The sequence below is a fragment of the Sporothrix brasiliensis genome, assembly GCF_000820605.1.
Source record: "Sporothrix brasiliensis 5110 chromosome Unknown Cont17, whole genome shotgun sequence".
In the NCBI taxonomy this organism is placed as follows: Eukaryota; Fungi; Ascomycota; class Sordariomycetes; order Ophiostomatales; family Ophiostomataceae; genus Sporothrix; species Sporothrix brasiliensis.
In genome coordinates, this window is record NW_024467136.1 from 4,383,034 (window position 1) to 4,402,956 (window position 19,923).

General features: G+C 57.5%; 8 protein-coding genes across 8 annotated transcripts; 5 read left to right on the plus strand and 3 right to left on the minus strand.

Moving 5' to 3' along the window:
* Window positions 1–122: 122 nt before the first annotated feature.
* On the minus strand, window positions 123–3,338 carry SPBR_02262 (uncharacterized protein; the record flags this gene model as incomplete). The annotated part of the gene is made up of 5 exons (XM_040760565.1): window positions 123–527; window positions 672–1,268; window positions 1,762–2,922; window positions 3,006–3,089; window positions 3,183–3,338. The coding sequence occupies 5 exons, from the start codon at window positions 3,336–3,338 to the stop codon at window positions 123–125; spliced, it is 2,403 nt and encodes an 800-aa protein (XP_040621244.1).
* Window positions 3,339–4,067: 729 nt separating this feature from the next.
* SPBR_02313 (uncharacterized protein) lies at window positions 4,068–6,884 on the plus strand (the record flags this gene model as incomplete). Its single annotated transcript, XM_040760616.1, has 1 exon — window positions 4,068–6,884. One exon carries the CDS (start codon window positions 4,068–4,070, stop codon window positions 6,882–6,884), a length of 2,817 nt encoding a protein of 938 aa, XP_040621245.1.
* A 112-nt stretch (window positions 6,885–6,996) lies between these two features.
* On the minus strand, window positions 6,997–7,953 carry SPBR_03079 (oxidoreductase; the record flags this gene model as incomplete). The annotated part of the gene is made up of 1 exon (XM_040761382.1): window positions 6,997–7,953. One exon carries the CDS (start codon window positions 7,951–7,953, stop codon window positions 6,997–6,999), a length of 957 nt encoding a protein of 318 aa, XP_040621246.1.
* Window positions 7,954–8,586: 633 nt separating this feature from the next.
* Window positions 8,587–10,021, plus strand: SPBR_02789 (uncharacterized protein; the record flags this gene model as incomplete). Its single annotated transcript, XM_040761092.1, has 2 exons — window positions 8,587–8,679; window positions 8,759–10,021. The coding sequence occupies 2 exons, from the start codon at window positions 8,587–8,589 to the stop codon at window positions 10,019–10,021; spliced, it is 1,356 nt and encodes a 451-aa protein (XP_040621247.1).
* A 1,294-nt stretch (window positions 10,022–11,315) lies between these two features.
* On the plus strand, window positions 11,316–11,818 carry SPBR_03305 (thioredoxin 1; the record flags this gene model as incomplete). The annotated part of the gene is made up of 3 exons (XM_040761608.1): window positions 11,316–11,426; window positions 11,488–11,553; window positions 11,627–11,818. 3 exons carry the CDS (start codon window positions 11,316–11,318, stop codon window positions 11,816–11,818), a joined length of 369 nt encoding a protein of 122 aa, XP_040621248.1.
* A 181-nt stretch (window positions 11,819–11,999) lies between these two features.
* On the minus strand, window positions 12,000–13,853 carry SPBR_02576 (nucleobase:cation symporter-1, NCS1 family; the record flags this gene model as incomplete). Its single annotated transcript, XM_040760879.1, has 3 exons — window positions 12,000–12,122; window positions 12,193–13,361; window positions 13,466–13,853. 3 exons carry the CDS (start codon window positions 13,851–13,853, stop codon window positions 12,000–12,002), a joined length of 1,680 nt encoding a protein of 559 aa, XP_040621249.1.
* A 669-nt stretch (window positions 13,854–14,522) lies between these two features.
* Window positions 14,523–17,755, plus strand: SPBR_02258 (hydantoinase/oxoprolinase; the record flags this gene model as incomplete). The annotated part of the gene is made up of 3 exons (XM_040760561.1): window positions 14,523–14,568; window positions 14,661–15,227; window positions 15,297–17,755. 3 exons carry the CDS (start codon window positions 14,523–14,525, stop codon window positions 17,753–17,755), a joined length of 3,072 nt encoding a protein of 1,023 aa, XP_040621250.1.
* A 1,535-nt stretch (window positions 17,756–19,290) lies between these two features.
* SPBR_03344 (uncharacterized protein) lies at window positions 19,291–19,698 on the plus strand (the record flags this gene model as incomplete). Its single annotated transcript, XM_040761646.1, has 1 exon — window positions 19,291–19,698. One exon carries the CDS (start codon window positions 19,291–19,293, stop codon window positions 19,696–19,698), a length of 408 nt encoding a protein of 135 aa, XP_040621251.1.
* Window positions 19,699–19,923: the final 225 nt, after the last annotated feature.

Sequence of the window (19,923 nt, forward strand, 5' to 3'; positions counted from 1 at the left end):
AGACTGTGCCGAGGCAGTCCACAACTTCCGACGCCAAGTCCGCCGAGTCGTCCGAGTCAAGATCACCGGAGCCGTCACCACCACCAATTCACATTGCCATTGTCGGAGCTGGCATTGGCGGTCTATCCCTGGCCGTGGGCTGTCTCCGCAACAACGTGGCCTTTACCATATACGAGTCCGCCGCACAGTACAGCGTCATCGGCGCTGGCGTCGGTCTTGGCCCGAACGCTCTCCGGGCCCTGTATCTCATCAGCCCCGAGCTGCGGGCACTCTACGACACCATTTCCTCGGGCAACCTGTCGGAAGAGAAGCTCCACGTGGCCATGGAAGCCATGTATGCGGAGCCTGGGCTCGGCGAGACGCGCGGATGGACACCTCGACCTTTTGGCGCCGAATGCTACGAGCGGACCAGCGCACATCGCCGCGACCTGTTGAACATCCTTACCAGCAAAATCCCGGACAATGCCGTGCAGTTCAACAAGCGCGTGACGGACATGCAGCAGTTTGCAAGTGAAGGTCGGTGTGTCCTGTCTTTTTCAGACGGCACGAAGGCGACGGCTACGGCTGTCATTGGCTGTGACGGCGTGAAGGGTACCTCGCGCGGATTTGTCTTGGCTCCGGCTGGCTACCCCGAGGAAGTCGCTCCCGTCTTTAGCGGCAAGTACGCCTACCGCTCGATCGTGCCCATGGCCACAGCTCAGACCGTGCTCGGCGCAGAGTATGCCGGTGATGCCAAGTGCTTCAACGGGCCGGGTGTCAACATCATGACGTATCCCATCTCGTCCGGCACTGAATGCAACATAGTGGCGTGTCGCTTTGTGGATGGGCCGTGGACACACCCACAGTGGACCCGCCGTGTTCCTCTGGAGACGATCCGCATGGATTTCCTCAATGTCGACGATCGTCTCGTCAAGCTCATCGAATGTGCCGAGCCCGTGCAGTGGGCGCTCCACCATCACATCCAGACATCTACATACTACAATGGCCTGCTGTGCCTTCTCGGCGACTCGGCCCACGCCACAACGCCGCACCAGGCCTCGGGCGCCGGCATGAGCATCGAAGACGCCCTCATCCTTTCGCACGTGCTCGGTCGCGTGGCTCGCTGGCAGGATCTCGAGGCAGCGTTTGCGGCCTACGATGCGGTGCGGCGGCCACGCGCCCAGCGCGTCGTGCAGACAAGCCAAGAACTGGGCGCCATGTATGCCTGCTCGGACCCGCGTTACGGCGACGACATGGGCAAGATCGTCGAGAACCTCAACGTGCGCTTCCTGTGGATTTGGGAGCACGACTTGACAGCTGACATGGAATCCGTTTGTCAGCTGTTTCGGGAAAAGAAGAAAAGCCAAGAGAAGCTGTCAGTGGGTGGAGGCGACTTGTAACTAATATTTGAATTGAATAACTGTCCACATCCCAGAATGCCTTACAATATGTTTTTATGTCATGACCGTAATGGAAGATGTTATGAACATGTAATTTCTCGCGGTACTTTTCAAGGTGGTTGACCTCTGTAATTAAAGTATCTGAGAAATGCTGCTGTCTATTTAATTGTGGCAACTATTAATTTGTACCCGTGACACTGATTATGGTCGAAATGGACGAACCCATCACCTGTGATGCTACATGCCACAACGCCTACTGACGCCTTTTCCAGAAAGCGAGGACACCCCCCCTTTTACGGATAGCTTGCCCTTTGAGCATGAACGGAAGGATGCACAGCGGAAAGAAGGCAACCGGCAACAGGGCATACACAATGTAGGGTACCTTGGCGCCGCCCTTCTTGGCGATCCAGAGCGGCGTGAAAAAGGGCGGCGGGAAGCACATGAGGTTCAGGAAGAACTGGAAGACGATGGTGCACTCGACCGCACGGTCCCGGTAGCACTCGGTCATGTAAGCAAGAAGCACGGTGACGACAATCTCCTGGCCAAACACAAAGAGGCCCAGCCCGACGAGGGGCACTGCCCACTGCGACGTCTGCACGTATTCGAGGGTGAAGCCGTAGACAAGCAGGCCTGCAAACGTGGTGAAGAGGCCGGACAGGAACAGCTTGAGCAGCTTCTCGGGCACCCACGCGACGCCGCTGCGCAGACTGCGCTTGGCGGTCAAGTCACAGAGCGGACCGGCACAGACCTCGCCGAGGGAGGAGCCGATCAGGCCGGCGAAGAAGCAGTAGCCCACCTGGGCGACGGAAAAGTCGAAGCGCGTGCCAGAGCCAAAGTTGAGACTCAGGCCGGCCGTGTTGGCCACCTCGGTCATGATGCAAGTAGAGGCCCAGAAGCACGGCAGAACGACGGCGGGGTATGCGAACATGGAGAACGGCATGCGGAACGTGGCAGCCCATGTCTCGCCCGGTGCAGGCTTTGGGGTGCGGAAACCAAGGCGGCGGTACAAAGTCGCTTTAGCCTCGGGGGGCTCGGCAGCAGCGACGTCCTTGTCGTAGATGGTTTCCGGCACGAGAAGGCACTGCAGAACCAGCTGCACGGCGTAGCAGATGGCGGCAATGTACATGGCCCAGCGCCAGCCAAGGTGTTTGTTCTGCTGGATTGCACCACCCGCCACACCGCCAATGTACGGCGCAACCACAAAGAGCATGCCGTTCAGCCCAAGACGGGTGCCTTTTTCGTGCAAGAAGAACATGTCAGAAATGGCCGCAGTACTGATGCAGAGACCCGCGCTGCCGCCAAAGCCCATCAGCATGCGGCAGCCAAGCGCCTGCGAGTACGACTGGGCACGGCCGACGCCAATGGCGGCCAACAGCGCGACCAAGTGGCTGGCCAACAAGACCGGGCGACGACCGAGGCGGTGGCTGAGCGGGATCCACAAGAACGGGGCGAAGGCGTAGAGCACAGACGGGGCGGACCCAATGTACGATGCCGTAGACGCAGCTGTGCCGAACTGGGCGGCGAGCGTGTGGGCACCAGGGGCCTAAGGGTAAAGTAAGCCACCAGTGTGTTAGCCACGGCATGTTAGACGGCAAATAGAGTGTTATCCGGGGTGCTGTGACGCACAATGACGGTATTGGAAAACTTGATGATCAGTGACTCCATGGCCAGCACGACAAGGGCGGCATGTTTGCGGAGCGGGCTCCAGTTCTGTGCGTTGCAGGTAAGGAGACGCCGTGTTAGTTTCTCGGGTCCCTGGCTCCGGCAAACTGAAAGCAGTTGGAGTTGTGTTTGGCCTCTTACCAGCGGGTCTTCCGGGTCATCGCTGGGCTGTGGATGCAGCGGGATGCCGTCCCTGGTGGCCTTGAGGAACGCGGGTTCTGGCTTGTCGTGCTTCTCGGAGCGAAAGTCCTCGGAGGAGGGCTGCTCCTGGATATCTATGGCTCCGGGTTGGCCCATTTTCTGGTCGACAGGTAACAAAGACTCAGGTGGTGAACATAAAAAAAAGTAGAGGATCCCAAAATTTTGTGCGCATGGAATCCGTGTCCAACTACTCATATTTACCCCAGACACACTCGACACGGCCTCCTTTATATTATCATCGCTGTGCCCTCATCCCCTCACGGTTGTGTCGCCGACCTTGACTTGACTTGCTTGTCCAGATACCAAACAGGTGCAGCATTGATAACGTTACGCTCCCCCGCCCGTCGCTGGAGGTTTAGTTCAGCCGTAAAGACACCTAGATGCCCTGTCGGCCTGCCGTCCAGGCGCTAAGCCCCGCTGTAAGTGGAGCGCGGATGACAGGCAAGCCGCGGCGATATCACCAAACAGCGGCAAACGCCCAGCAGAACGGTAACAAAACCACTAAATATGCGCTAAAGTAGCCAAATGCGATAAATGAGGAGACAACGGATGACGGCAAACAGGCAAGCTATCTCGCGTGGCTGTTGATATATGGATCCCGTCTTCCGAGCCTCCGTTCTGGGGACAAGCAATCTAGAGACCTCCAACTTAACATCTGCATTCTGAAGTCTTCAATGAACAATCTGAGGAAGAAGCAGGGGACTGGCCGGTGGATTCGACAGACTGGGAACCATTGAACCAGGTCGTTCCTTTATGCCAAGCAACAGATGGGCGAAGTACGACGACGTCGACTGCGTCGTGCCGCAGTCCTAGCCCCATCCCACCATGAGCACCGTCGGCTCGACATCGACGAACCGCAAGAGCCGGCGTGTGCCTGCCGAGCTGCGGCAGCGCACCGAGAACAGCTGTGACCGCTGTAAGACGCGCAAGCACAAATGCCGCCGCATTACGGGCGCCGACTCGGACCGCTGCTGCCACTGCGAAAAGTACGGCTATGAATGCATCGTCACCAAACCACGCAAACCCCGTTTGCCACCGGCAGCAGCGGCGGCCGCTGCTGCTGCCACCGCGACCGGTGTGCTTGTCGAAGCGTACAGTGCGCGCATGGAGGCCATGGAGGAGCTGATCAAGGGGCTGGTGCCAGAGGCCGACGTTACGAGTCTCGAGAGCCTTCATTGCGTGGGAAGGGAGCTGGGGATCCCGCTGTCGTCCGATGCGTCACGGAATCACAGCCCAGAGCTGACGACTGCTCAAGACCACGATGCATCAACGACCAACACACTCCATGCATCGATGTGCGTGCCATCAGATTCTGGGATGCGACGAACACCCAGACGAACGCAGCCGTTGCCTAGCAGAGTCACAAACGCGTTTTATACATCGCCACCACCTTCGTCGCCTGCCATGTCGTCCACGTCGAGCAGCCACAGCGAAGCCCTCGTCCAGGACCGCCAAGGCCAGCAACAGTACATTGGCCAGGCCAGTTCATACTACTTCCAGATCCACCTGCAGACTTTGGTGGGTGGAGGTCGCAGCGCAGATGCCGGCCAAATGCAGCTGTTTGGCCCCAATCCGGTCGACAAGAAGGACGTTCTCCTGCGACAGCACGGGGCAGCGGCATCACATGCCATGCGAGACGCAACGACATCGCCAGAGGCTGTTGCGGAATTGGCTACGGAAGATATGACAGATCTCCACCCGCCAGCCAACCGAGTCCGGCGTTTGTCGTCTGGTCGCTGTGGCGCAGTGCAACCAGCAGCTGCAGCAGCCGTTGCAGCAGGAATGGAGCTGTTGTCAGGGCCGCAGTCAGCTGAGGTGCTTTCCAGCGTCCATGCGTTCTTCGAGCATGTCAACACCGACTTCCCAGTTCTGCATGAAGTCTTGTTTTTGGAAACACTGGATTTTGTCATGAAAACAAAGACGCAATCCGGCCCAGGGACACCCCGAAGGGCATCTCTTGATCGGGTTTGGCTGTGTATCGTGTACTGTGTCATAATTCTTGGGCGGCTGCACGTATCACTCGCCACTCCCACCACCCATAACCGCACGGACGATGACTCCGATGCGCTGTGGCTCTGGGCTCAGATTGAGGCCCTTCTGCCCACGGTCCTCTTCACCTCTAGCCTCGCCTCCATCCAAGCCCTCTTGCTCGCCAGCCTGCATCTGCACAACACTAATTCACGCGACGTCTGCTGGACATTGACGGGTGCCGCTCTGCGTCTGGGCTATGCCATTGGACTCCATCGCCCTGGCCTCGTCGACAACGATACGACGGCCGCATCCACCCCGCCGCTTCTTCGTGCCATGCGGAAAACGATTTGGTGGACACTGTACGCCTTTGAGCAGCTGCAGGTGTCGTCGCATGACCGACCCAGCGCCGTAGTGAATCGGCACGTGCAGCCTCTGCCGCCGGCCAGTACGGTGCGATACGGACACGCCGAGCACGCAAGCCGTCTCACGCTTTTACTGGGACGGGCCAACGCCATGCCTGAGACCGTACGGACAAACTACGGCGGACCCCTGGCGCCGGCGGTCGCTCTCCTCCGTGACCTGACGCGGTGGCACGCAGCACTTCCGGCTCACCTATGCATCGACGCCGTGCGATATGCGCCGCCGGGCATCCAGCGTGCTACATTGCTTCTGCACATCCAGTACCACTATACCGTGTGCCTTGTGGCGCGCCATGCGTTGCTGTCCCGATACACGTCGTTGCAAAAGGGAGGACCGAGGTCGGACTCCCCGTTTGGATACGACGGCGGCATGCCCAGCGACAGCGTCACAGCACTTACTCTCTCGAGCCCCTGCTCGGCCACGGCCATTGCGGATGCCTGCCAGGACTCGGGTCGGGAGGCCATCGTCTTGCTGCTCCAACTCGCCGAGCTCGGCCAATTCAATGCACAGACCGGACTGGATGTGTACTATCTGTACTCGGCCACCTTGGTTCTCGTTTTGAGCCTCATATGCGACACGGCGCAGCGAAAAGTATCCGCCGCTTCGGAGACCCGAAGCCTCTTCCAAAAATCTGCCGATCTCGCACGGAAGCACCGCGACGAGCGCCAGACGCCAGGCACGATGCGACGGTGGCTGGGTATTATTGGGGATTTGTATGGCGGTGTGGCATCTAAAAGCAGCGGATCGGCAGAGCCACAGAGAACATCGTCAGCAAAAGCGCCACGAGACAGCGGCAGCAAGCGCAACTCTTGCGTGGCACAACAGCCGAACGATGATCTCGGTCTGCGCCGTGTGCAAATGCAGCGTCATACAACGAATGCATCTGCTTCTCACTTGGAGCGGCAGTCTCTTCGACCCGACGTGGCTGTTCCCAATACACTGCTCCCTGGGCCATACGATGGCAGTCCTTTATTTATTCCACCCGCACCAGACGTGCAGCCAGCCGCTGCCACTCTTGCATCCGAATTGGAACTTGATGTGGCGGCCTTTTCCGGGGGGAGAATGGACATGTACGATGGACGTGCCGACATTATCAATCCGCCTGCCATCCTACCTCTGGTCCTCGAATTCTTCAACACCAACAACACCAGCAACGCTATCGAAAGCACATTTGGAACCGGTACGGCCGATTGGAGCTTTGACTACTACATGTCGGGCATGTCTGCCGATTCACAAAACATGCCGTGGTAGATGTACGTCGCACAATCGTGCAATATCTGAAATGGACGATTTACTATATAATGGTGATATGCTATTCCTATGTGAACTCGCCCAAGGAGTGGACATTTTTGCCCACGTTGGTCTATTTGGTCTCTGCAGCCGCAGCCGTCTTGGCAAATTCAACAATAGCAGGCAGGTCCTCCATGAGCGTGACGTGAGTCGGCTTCCAGCCCAGCGTCTCCTGCGTAACCTGGCTGGACACGACATTGTCGGATCTGCAGGGGATGGCAAACCAGTTAAAGTGTGCATCTACCGCGTCGCCCTCGAGGCTCTCGATGGGCAGACCCAGCTGCTTGCCAATGGCCGTGGCAATGTCCTTGACCAGCACGCCCTGCTCGACGGACGCGTGGAAGACGGAGCCAGGCTCGGCCTTTTCGGCAGCCAGGCGGTACAGCTGCGCCGCGTCGTCGCGGTGGCCGGCTGACCAGCGGTTTTGGCCGTCACCGACGTACACCGACTTGCCGGTCTTGATAGCAACGGACGCCAGGTGACCCGCGAACCCGGACACGCCACCGGGACCGTGTGTCACCGGGGGGAGACGAACGACACTGGCGCGCAGGCCGCCGTTCTCCTTCTTAGCAAAGTCGAGGCAGACCTTCTCAGAGGGGCCGCGGGCAGCTGCCAGCGGGCTGGCTGTTTGGAAGGGGCTGGCCTCGGTGAGCACCTCGCCGCGCTTGCTTGAGGCAAGGAGCATGGTGCCACTCGTCACGACGAGCGAGCGCTGCGCGCCGCCGCCCGCCTTGACGAGGCCATTGCCGAGCGCCGTGATGGCGGCCCGGTCTGTGGCGCAGGCCTCGGCAAACTTGGAAAATTCGTGGACAAACGCCAGGTGGACAGCGGCATCCACCGTGGCGGCCGTCGCTTCGAGAAGAGCAACGTCCTCAATGGTCCCGTTCACAGCCTCAGCGCCGAGGGCCTTGAGCTGCTCGACACCCTTTTCGCTGCGCGTGAGGCCAACGACCGAGTGGCCGGTCGACAGGAATTCCTTGACGACGGACGAGCCGACAAAGCCCGTCGATCCAGTGACGAACACACGCATTTTGACGTTGGTGGTGAAACTTGATATGTTTGGGAGGAACAATGTTGTTGAGGGCAAAGAGTATGGGAGAGAGGTGACGGGATTGTGGCAAGATTATACCTCAGCCAGCCACGACTGCATGCCTTGTTATATACTTTTCTGCTTTCTGCATGTCGGCGTTTGAGGATGTCCGCTGTCCGTGAATGCGCATCGCCTGCGTCCTGCTTGTCGCGCCTCTTGCCGTGTCCGAGCGACGCATAGAGTACAAAATACAGCTTAGTGATGCCATTGCCGGATCAAAGGTGGGTCCGCGACATCCTGTTCTGGCCAATCATGTGCGGCTCGACCCGAGACGAGGAAAGAGGGTGGGTCCAGCCAGAAGTCCGACCGCAACCTTAGAATTACCGCCCCGGTCTTGGCCCGGACTTATGAGGACCAAGAACGGAATTATCGACTGACGGTGCTCCAGTTGAGCGGATTACGAAAACATCGTCTCTCCCTGCGGTCCGTCTCAATCATGACGACGTACACCACGCACACAACACGCATACGCACACGCACATGCACACGCACATGCACACGCACATACTCTCGTGTTCTCTGTCACTGTGTACCGCTTTTCACACTCTCTCTCGAAGTGCAAGGCACCATAGAATGTCGACGGTAGCAGTTCGGACAAATCCGCATTTATTTGCCCGGCGCAAATCCCGCTTTGGCTGCCGCAACTGCAAGCTCCGCAAGGTCAAGGTTGGTCATCATTGTCCTCCGTTACATTGTCTATCCTACGTATCAAACCCCCCTCCACAGCCCGCTAACACTGCCCCAGTGTGATGAGACGCGGCCACACTGCACGAAATGCAGCAAGTACGGTGTCCTGTGCAATTTCACTCTTACGGTTCCAGATCTGCAGCCCATATCCGAGAAGAGAAGCGGCCCAAGCAAGCACCAGCTGGCTGAGATTGTAGGGGACGCAGGAGAGGCAGCAACTGCAGACAAGCCGAGTACCACGTCCAACAACACGGAACACGCACTGCAACTTCGCCGACGACCGCCCCCGACCATCCGAAGTGCGCCCAGCAATGGCATCTGGGCCAACGATGGCCACACGCAGTACATGCTCGACACACAGGACTGTATTCTCTTTACCAAGTTCCGTAACCGGACTCTCTACTCGCTCGGCGGACAAGCCATGGTAGACATCTACGAGAACTACATGCTCGAAAAATGCTTTACACACCCATTCCTCATGCACGGCACGCTCGCCGTTGCCGCCGTGCACGACCGCTATCTCTTGGACGAGCCGAGCAGCACGTCCGTCGCTCCGTACTGGCCAAGCAGGTCAAGCACACGGGCTGGTCGTGAGCTCTTCCACGTCGCCCGCTGCACGTCGCTCTTCAACGACTGGCTCAGCCAGCCCATGACCGAGGACCGCAAGGACCCGATCTGGTCGGGCGCCGGTATGCTGTCCATCCTCACGTTTGCATCCTCGACAGCCAGGAGACCTGAAGATGCGTGGCCGCTGGGCCCGCCGGAGCCGTCCTCCGACCTCGAGTGGCTGCGGTTGGGCGCCGGCAAGATGACGCTGTGGCATATGCTCAATCCGATGCGCGAGGGCAGTGTGTTCCGGCCCATGTTTCAGGTGCTCGGCGACCTGCACGGGAAATCGGCGCCAATGCCGCGCATGGGCAACGAGGGCTTGCTGCCGGACCTGGCCCGGATCTGTGGCATCGACGAGTACTCGACACGCGAAACCAACCCATACTTTGTCGTGGCCCATTCGTTATCACGACTCCTGTCACTCTCCTACGACAACGCCTCTCTCGGCAAAGTCCTCATGGTGGCCAGCAAGATGCACGACGCTTTCGAAGTCTTGCTGCACCAGCGCGATCCAGTCGCTCTCCTGCTTCTCTGCCTCTGGTATGGCAAAGCTGCGCAGTGCAAATGGTGGATTGCCTTTCGGACGCGATACGAAATCCCCGCCATCTGCCAGTATCTCAACGTGTGGCATGCTGACAAGGTGGCCATTCACAAGTTATTGCGACAGTTTGGAATACCAGAGCGAGATTATGTGCAATTATGTGCAATATAATTATATCTAAAAGGTCGTTGTTGACTGTGCGTGGACTATATTGCTAGATATCACTTAAAGCGGCCTGGATGACGTTCATAACGGCAGAGCGGTCTTGCTGTGCGAGTGTGTATCGATACTATGTGGAGGTGTCATGCCACAAAACTACTTTTCCAGCAAAGTAATACCGTTCTTGGAGACAGCCAACGCATCAGATCGAGCCTTCTGGGTTAGTGGTCCACGTATTGAAGCCTGTCATACCGTGGCCGACCAGCGTGACATGAAGGCGCACCATCCTATCCTCACCGACTGTAAAAGTGCCATTTACAGTTCGGTTTACTTACGATCCAGTGTGGACATTTCGCGTCTGCGAAGCCAGCATTGCCTGTCTCCTTGTGCACAACGATCCCAAGTGTCGTTATCGGCGTCTGTGCATATTTTTGGTCTTTGTATCGGAGGGACTTTTGGTCGACTGCGCCATGTAGCTGTTCTTTGCGTATGGTGTCTAGGTCGAATCTCTGATCCCAGGAAAGCCGAGAGTCGGTGGTCAAATACTTACCCGGCAGGACGTCCACGATAGCCATTTAGCTTAAGCAACAACAACAGAGGTATATCGCCAAGTCTAGCAGTGATTTGGACGTTCAAATACACGATCCAAATTAATTCCAGTCGCTGCAGACCGAAATATCGAACGTGAAAAATACAATGCCGTTTCTATGTGCCGTAGTCTTTCAAGCGTCACTTAGCTACCCTTGTTGCCGTGCGGAGATGGACGGCTTTCAACGAGACCCTCGATCGGGTTTGGGCCCATGCAGGATTTCGAAATGGTCAGCATCCGCTAAACAATGTATGACACAAGCTTCTTCCCTTACATTTCTCATTTCTAGTGTATGGATCGTAGCAGAGACGTCAAATGATCCGTTTGTAAGTTGTAGAGTAGTTGTGAGGGCCGTAATCCACAACTGGTCGGAGCCAAAGGATGCATTGTCGTTCGCGCAGAGTCAGTCAACCGTAAAGTTAATTATTCGAGACAACATTGCCTGCCGCCACATGGCCATGCAAGCCTAGAGACGAGTCCCACTTAGTGCCCCGAGCACGGAGCATTCCCCGCTAAAGACCGTTGAAGCCGACGAAATGTGCAAGGGCGATGTCGCCATTCGCTGGCCAACACAAATTGTCCGCTCCTGTAGCGGTATAATAAGTTTAGCTGGATGGGAAACCACTCTGTCGCCTGCATTTTGATCAATGGCATTCCCTACCCGACAGCAAAGAACATACAGAGCACACAGAGCACACAGAGCACACAGACGACACCATGACGACACAGATTGCTGAGCTAGCAGACTTGACGGCATACGAGGCAGAGCTTGCAAAGCCCGGCGTGGTCGTGCTGGACTTTTACTCGACACAATGCCCGCCATGCAAGGTGAGGAGTGTATATGCGATGAGAGCTCAGACCAAAATTGCTTACACCGAACATAATGCAGGTTATTGCGCCGCACTACGAGAAACTGGCAGGCAAGGCGAGCAACGCAAAATTTCGGTTCTTTAAGGTAAGAGATGAAAGAGGACCAAAACGTTACAATAAAATGACGGTAATTTAATTCTTCTATTTCTGCTCGATAGATAAATGGACTCGTTGAGCCTGGTACGACCGTCCAGAAAGAAGCAGAGGTCGTTTGGTGGCCAACACTCGTTGTGTACGAAAATGGCAAAGAGACATGGCGGGAGAGAGTACCGAACCCACCGACACTCGAAGCCATCAAGAACCTGGACGGCGTCTTGAACAGACTCAGTGGACTAGGACAGAACGAGTAATTACTCTCACGTCTTGGAGGAAGCGGCGGAGCACATACGAGACACCTTACATGCACAGACTTATATCGATTTAGTCATGCTATTTATACACTTATATCAAACATTTAAAGCAAAGTTAAAAAGACTGTTAGTTGGAAATGACTATATGGTGCCGCTCTTCACATTCTTTACTAATGGGTTCTCAAAGTGCAGCCTCCGCGACATTGGCTTCTTTGGAGGTCCACTCTGGATCCCCTTCGTCCCGGTTGCCGTCGTTAGGTTCAATACCCAGAGCAAGTGCTTCTTCGGTCGAAAACGTGCCGTACTAATAAATGTCAGTGGATGTAGCAAAGGCAAGAGTGAATTATGGAAGAATCAGAGTGGCCAAAACTCACCGAGTCGTACGAATCAACCTGGCCCAAGCCGGGCGGTGGGAACACAACGTTCAGGCCCCAGTGTACAATAAACGACAACGCATAGCCCAGAGGGAAGCCCAGGTAGAAAACTTTGACGAGGCCGTCGGGCACATTGTTTTGGGGGTTGACCGATGCCATGCCTCCGATGGCGGGTGCAAAGCCAACAATCCAAGCGACAAACGCGCGCAGGTTGATGCCGTGGAAAAAGTAGTAGATGCCCGACGGGTTGTCGTGGTAGAGGTCGCCGAGTTTTACCAACCGTTTGCGCACGGCGTAGTAGTCGGCAGTGTAGACGCCCATGATGGGGCCGAGCACGATGCCAAAGCTGTTCAGCGCCGACGTGAAGTTGGCGGCGTCGGCGAGAATGTACCACGGGTTCATGGCCACGGCGACGGCAGCAATGAGGTAGGAGCCGCGCCGAATGTTGATGTACTTGGGCCATAGACCGGCAAAGTCCATGCCGCCAGACACGCCATTCTCGACGGAGTTGAGTGCCAAGATGTTGAGCAGCAGGCCCAGCGACACGAAAAAGGCGGCGGCACGCATCTTGGGCTCGTGGTAGTGCTCGTTGAGCCAGATCTGCGGAATGGTGGGCGGGTTCCAGAGCCCCAATTCCGTGACATCGCCGTACAGCTGGCCGGCCGCAGACGTGCCGAGGACGCCAAAGACGGGCACCACAAGGCCAAAGAAGAGCACGCCAATGGCCTGGCCCCAGATCATGTTGCGCGGCCGCCGTGCAAAGCGCGAGAAGTCTGTCTGGCTCGTCATGCCGACGGCATTGCCACCAAGCAAGGTGGTGATGCCATGCACAAAGGCCCAGCCAAGCGGGCCGCCCGAGGCTGCACTGGCCGGGCTGCGCACGTAGCTGCCTGCACCGTGTGCGGCTGCCATCAGGCCAATGGACAGGCCGAAGATGGTAATAGTGCTGACAACGAGGGCGACGCGCAGCGGCTTGCGCATCTTGTCGGGTGGCAGGTACAAGATGGGCAGGGCGATGATGTTGTACACGACAAAGCCCACAAACTCCTTGGTGGTCATCTCCGTTGATTCTGGCAGCGTGTTGCGCATGTTCTGGTAGGACGGGAAGATGCACGACAGGATGCAGCTAACCAAGAGCCCGCCTGTGATGCCCTGTACGCCATACCATACTGCACGCGTCAGTGAATGTCGCGAGGATGCGAAAACAAAATAGCGCCTTGAAGATATACAGAGGAAGAACACGGAAACACGGAAGAGGGCCGCGGCAGCTTACCACATGTAACGCCAACGCGCAGGAAAATGGGCAGCAGCGAGCCCCAGATGCCAAATGTGTAGCGCGACTGCACTGTGTACGAGATGTGCCAGACGCCGCCGATCCAGCCCAGACTCAAAATCACGGCGTAGATCAGAACGCGGGCAATGACAGTGCAGATGACAGACTGCCAGACATTGAGGCCGTACGACATGAGCGCCGAGGACGCTTGCCATGCATAGATAGTCAGGAAGACGGTGCTCCAGAGGCTGACAAAATCCACGTCCTGCCAGAGTCGCCGGCTGGGCGGAAGCGGCACAAGGTCGCGGTTCTGCCAGCGGTCTGGGGGCACGTCGTCGTCGCCTTGGTGCAGAACAAGCCGGCGCGAGACAGAGCGAAGGACGGACATGTTTCGTGATGGGATGGGTGCAGGAATTGAAAATGGGCGGAGGTCTGACGTCCAATGATGCAGAAGGACACCGGGCACGGTTTCGCTTATGTATTATGCTGCACCAAGTGATGCATCGAGTTTTGGCACGGGTCGTGTGATTTTCACTCCCCTGTCCTTTTATTTTATTTATTTTAATTCTCTATTCGGTTTATTTCATTTTTTTTCTCACCTTTCGCTATGTCGACATTTACCGGTGTTCACGAGAAGGTGGTAGTGCTATGCAAGGAACCAGGCGGTCGGGTCGCGTCCTGGGCGCCATGTGGACTCAACAGCATCGATGCCAATCATGAATGAAATCCTGCGATGGCGACATTGTGACTGTAAATATCGTGCTGGCTCCCCGGACATGCTCCGGACACGCTCCGGAAGCCGGCAACCGGACTAGCAGGGAGCATGCGTCGTCGTCGCGTTAGTCTTCTCCCTAGCGCGGAGGCGCCTGCCCCCAAACGGCAATTTATTCGCGGATTAACAGGGTAACACGACATGCAGCTTACCGGTACCCAACGCAAACTCTGGATGGAAACAAACGAAACCACGCCGGCTGATGGTCGGGATACAAACACCCCGACATATCCCAACATATCCCAACATTTCCCATACAAATCACCACCCCGTGTACTGCACAATATGGCATCACTAAATCGCCCAGTGCGCATCGGGATCGACGTAGGAGGTTCGTCATTTGTTTTCATAAATATACTAGCACACATTTGTAGCCGGCAATACAAACGGCTGACCAGGCGACTAACCTGCCTCACCATGCAGGAACGAACACGGACGCCGTCGTCCTGGATCCGGCGCAACGGGCAGCACCAGACCGCGGCGTGCTGGCCTTCCACAAGACGCCCACGACCCATGACGCCACGTCCGGTATTGCGACGGCGTTGAAGGCCGTGCTGGAGGCGTCCGAGATCAATCGGTCGCGCATTGCATCCGTCACAGTTGGCACCACGGCGTTTCTGAATGCCGTTATTGAGCGCAACCCCCGCCGGCTGGAGCGCGTGGGCGTGCTGCGTCTGTCCCAGAGCTTCCTGCGCGACATCCCGCCACTGAGCGACTGGCCCGCGGATCTGGCGGCGCTTGTGCAAGGCTACGTCGGCTATGTCGACGGCGGCCTGAACATTGACGGGTCCGAAGAGGCGCCCATTGACGAAAGCCAGGTTGTGAGAGAGAGTCGTCAGTTCCGGGCGCACGGTCTGCGCGCCATTGTCGTCGCTGGTGTGTACGCACCGATTGACCAGACATTCCGTCAGGAAGACAGAGTCCGGACGATCTTGCAACGCGAGCTGCCGGGTGTGGACGTCGTCTGCTCGCATGAAGTTGCCAATATCGGTGAGTCAGTTTGGCCCATTTTTGTACAGGTGGCTGGTCACTTAACGTTTTCTAACAGCCCTACGTAAGGCTTCCTCGAGCGAGAAAATGCGGCCATTCTAAATGCGGCCATCTTACGCTTCGCCCGTCGGTCAATCAGGCAATTCGAGCAGGCCCTGCGCAACGTCGGCCTTGCCAACTGCCCGCTGTATCTGACACAGAACGACGGTACCGTCCTGGACGTGGCCGCGGCGTCGCGTGTTCCCATCCGTACCTTTTCCTCGGGCGTCACGAATTCCATGCGCGGTGCGGCGTATCTTGCTGGCCTCTCCCGATCAGCACAGACAGAGGAAAGCAGCGGCGATGCGGTGGGTCTGGCAGGACAAGCCGCGATTGTCGTGGACATGGGCGGGACAACCACCGATGTCGGCGTCTTGTTGCCGTCAGGTCTTCCACGACCGGCATCCACATATGTGTCTGTCGGTGGTGTTAGCGTCAACTACGCCCTGCCACATCTGCATTCCATCGGTCTCGGCGGCGGTTCGCTGGTGGCTCTGGCAAAGCCGGATGGCCCAGCAGTTGTTGGACCGGCGTCCGTAGGTGCCCATCTTGAGCGCAGTCTTGTCTTCGGTGGCGGGACGACGACAGCCACCGACATTGCCGTCGCTGCTGGCCGGGCGCACATTGCATCTGTATCAGACGTGCCTTCTACAGTGACCGGCCTCGACAGAACCCTGGTAGATGCGGTGCTGGAGCGCGTCAGTGTCATGCTCAGCCAGGCCATCGATTTTGTCAAAACGTCACCGCTGCCACTGCCCGTCTTGTTGACCGGTGGCGGGTCCATCTTGGCCCCGGGTGTTATCGCTGGTGCGTCAGAGGTAATCCGGCCGCCGTTTTATGACGTGGCCAACGCGGTCGGCGCGGCGTGTTCTGGGATTGGCGTGACCGTGGACACAATCCGGAGCACCAGCGAGAAATCTTCTATCGAGATAAAGGAGGAAGTAGCGCAGTTGGCCGTGGATCGTGCCGTTGCGCAGGGCGCCGTGCGAGACTCTGTGTATATTGCCCAGGTGGACGCCATACCCATCCCCTACCTCGACAACCGCATACGCTTCATTGTGACGAGCATTGGCGACTTGGACCTGACGGCTGCCGCACCAACCGCCTCCTCACAAGCGTCACAAGCCGGCCTTGTCGACGTCGAAGATTATACAGAGACCGAGGCCCAGTTTCAAACGAGAGAAGAGCAAGGACCTAGCATGACGCGGGAGGACGCCGTTGACGTCGAATCGTACACGCCAATCGTAGTGCGCGACAAGACCACGGGCGTCGCAGAATGGCTGCTGACCAAGGCCGACATTGACTACTTGGCCGACGGCTGCTACGTGCTCGGGTGTGGCGGCGGGGGCAACCCCAGCGCCGGCCGTCTGCAGCTGCATGATCTGCTAGATGCTGGCCACCGCGTGAGGGTGGTGGATGCCGCGGACGTGTCTGCTGTCGCCGACAATGCCCGGGTCTACTGGGGCGGCCGCATGGGTTCGCCCGCGGCCATCGCGGAACGCCTGCAGGCCCATGAGACCGTGCTCGCGATCCGCGCGCTGATGGACTACTTGCGGCACGACGACTTGGACGCGGTGGTCGGGCTCGAGATTGGCGGTGCCAACGGGCTCGAGCCGCTGCTGTGGGGCTCGTCGCGCTTCTTTGACCGCCCCGTCCTCGATGCCGACTTTATGGGCCGCGCCAACCCCATGTGCTGGCAGACCACCCTGACCGTGCACCAGCCCGGCCATTTCTGCCCGTGTGCCATTGATTCGGGCACCGGCCGCACCCTGCTGCTGACACGCGCCCCACGCGACGAAGATGTCGACCGTCCTCTGCGGGGCGCCTTGTCGGAGCTGGGCTCGCTCGTGGGCTTGGCGCCTGCGCCGACGACGGGTGCTGCTGTTCGCCAATTTGCCGTGCAACGCAGCCTGTCTCTGGCCTGGCGCATCGGACGTGCCATTGCCCTCTCCGTGGCTCGCCATGACGCGGTGCGCGCCGCTGAGACGGTGGTCCGCGAGCTCGGCGGCGCAACGAGTGCACGCATTCTCTTCCGCGGAAAGATCACCTCCATCGAGCGGACACTGCACAAGGGCTTGTCCGTCGGTGTCCTGCACATTGCGGCCACTTTCGATGACGACGAAGGTGATGGCAGAGAAACCCCTGTAGCCACGGGCGGAACCCTTCGCATCCCCTTTGTCAACGAAAATATCCTCGCGGAGCACGCTCGCGATGGCTCTGATGGCTCGTCAAAGGTAATTGCTACCGTCCCAGACCTGATTGCGCTGCTGGATCGTGACACTGGAAAACCAGTCGGCGTCCCCGAGTACCGCTACGGTTGCCATGTCGTCGTGCTGGGCATCGCCTGCTCGCCGCGCTGGACAGATACGGGGCGCGGCATCGAGATCGGCGGCCCGCACGACTATGGCTACGACATTCCGTACAAACCGCTTGGCACGTTCCAAGAACCACACAGTGTTATCCAGCAATATGCTCCGCCTAAATCATAAAGAGAAGGAGAGGAGGGGGAAAGGGGGAGTACTGGGTGACAATGGAGTTGAGGAGCCAGCCGACGACACTCTGTGCATACGAGTTGGCCGTCGCTTCAATGACGATGGTAACCAGGTACATGACAGACGTGGCAACCATGGCGCTGCAGCGGCCGATGCGGTCGCTGATGATGAAGCACAGCACAGGGCCAATTATGAAACCAGCCGCGGGCACAGCGCTGCCGGCTGGCTGCAACGGTGCTGAGATGGAGTACTCGCCGTGGATGAGATGCAGAAGGCCGTGACGACAGTCGGAGCTGCCTATGATGAGGCCGTTCTCCTATTTCACAGGCGGAAAGTCATAAATGGGTTCTGGCATGTAAGTTGACAGTGACAATCACTACTGAGCGAAAAGGAAAACGCTCCATATGTGCATAAATGGGAGGCATCTTTAATCTGCCCAGGACCCTTTTGCTAAATTATGAAAAAATGACGGTCGTGATACTGAATACCTTGCCAACCAGGTGACAAACCACGGGGGATAAGCGATCGCCAGAACGCCACACGTCCTGTCAGCGCAGTACGGGAAACAACCTTTGCTGCAGAATCCTGCTTGTATCGTATGCTAGCCAATGTCATCGCGCAAGCGGCAGCCCCGACTGCATGGTTGCATTTGGCGGGTGGGTCAGTCGCGCAGTCTGGCGTGGGCAGTTCCGTCGTCGCTGGCAAATTTCAGTTAGGCTTCATTCTGCAAGACGCTCCTGACCCTGAGCCTGGGAATCAGCTTTTGATGAGGGACGCAGAAGTACCTATGCTGAAAATGAATACGAAGTAAAAGAAGTCCGATATGTCTATTGAACACCGGCTGGTCCGTTAAACAACATGCAGCAGACTCCACTTGCACTGGCAGCATGCGTTGTTTGCAACTGAATCAATAAACGAACTGAACGAACGCCGAGTGGCCTTAAAGGCTTTTGAGAGAGGCGTCCGGCGTGGGTGTGGAGCACGGCCTCGTTCAGCGTGTTATGTGCCGGGGTGCATGCAGCACAGCCATGGAGAAGCTTATTTTAAATCCTTGCAGTCGAGTGGGGCAGGGCATCCCGTCTGGCCTCTCAGAGTGTCGGGCCCGAACCTCGTACTTCGTATCTTTGACAATGTGTCGTTTTGGGCGACTCTTGTGCGCCTTGTCTGGGTAGGGGGACATTCTCCTTTCATTTATTTTTTCAGCTTTCCGACGCCCGTCGACACGGTTGGGAACTCAGGACAAGGGGAACAACAACCAATCGTCCTCCCGATCGTGTCAAGGCCTCCCATGGAGAGGCGCTGGCTTGGATGCCCGTGACATAAAAAGGGGCCAGCCAGCCCTACAGTTCTCTGCCAAGTTCGACAAGACTTTTACCCCGCGACGAACGTTAGTCAATAGACGCCCCCTACCGACTTTATTACACATCGTTTCGTCCCCCGTCACAACAACAAATATCGGCCCAAAATCGGCCTTGGCCGAAACCAAACCCACTCACTCCAATCCACAAAACCAAATTCTTCGTCGTCACAACATGTCCAAGGAGTCGTCCAGCGACATCAAGGCGCCGATTTTTATCGCGCCGGGAACGTACCCCGACCCACCACCGGGCATGGTTGCCGTCCCTGTCGCGGCGCTCTCTGGCCGCCAACAGAACCAGATGCAGCAGGCGGGTCAACAGATCGGTGTCGTCGGTGGCTTGGTTGCTGGCGGCGGCGGGGATATGATTACAGGCGCCGTCGTGGGCGGCTACGCCGGCCAGCAAATTGGGCGCATGCAACGGCAGGCGGCGATGCACGATCCCACCGCGCCTATGGTGTTCGTTGACGTGAACTCGCGCGTTGGGCGCCGGGCGGTCCGACGTCGCGCGCGTCGGTATGGAGATGATGGCGAGCGTGACCGTATGGGGTGGCTCAAGGGCTTGTTCGGCAAAAAGGAATAGGGTGGTCTGATGGAAGACTACTAATACCAATGAGAGGCCAGTCTAATGGCTCGAATAGGTGGGAAAATTGCTTTGGGAAATTCAAAGGACCATGTATGTATCAAAATAAAGGCTAGCAGCGAGCCTAAGCCGCTGTCAAGTGTTGAAGTGAGGACTGAAACGACAATTGCATCTGAGACTGAAGTTTGTTGCTTTCATTCCCGTTGAGCCTGCAGGGAAATGAGA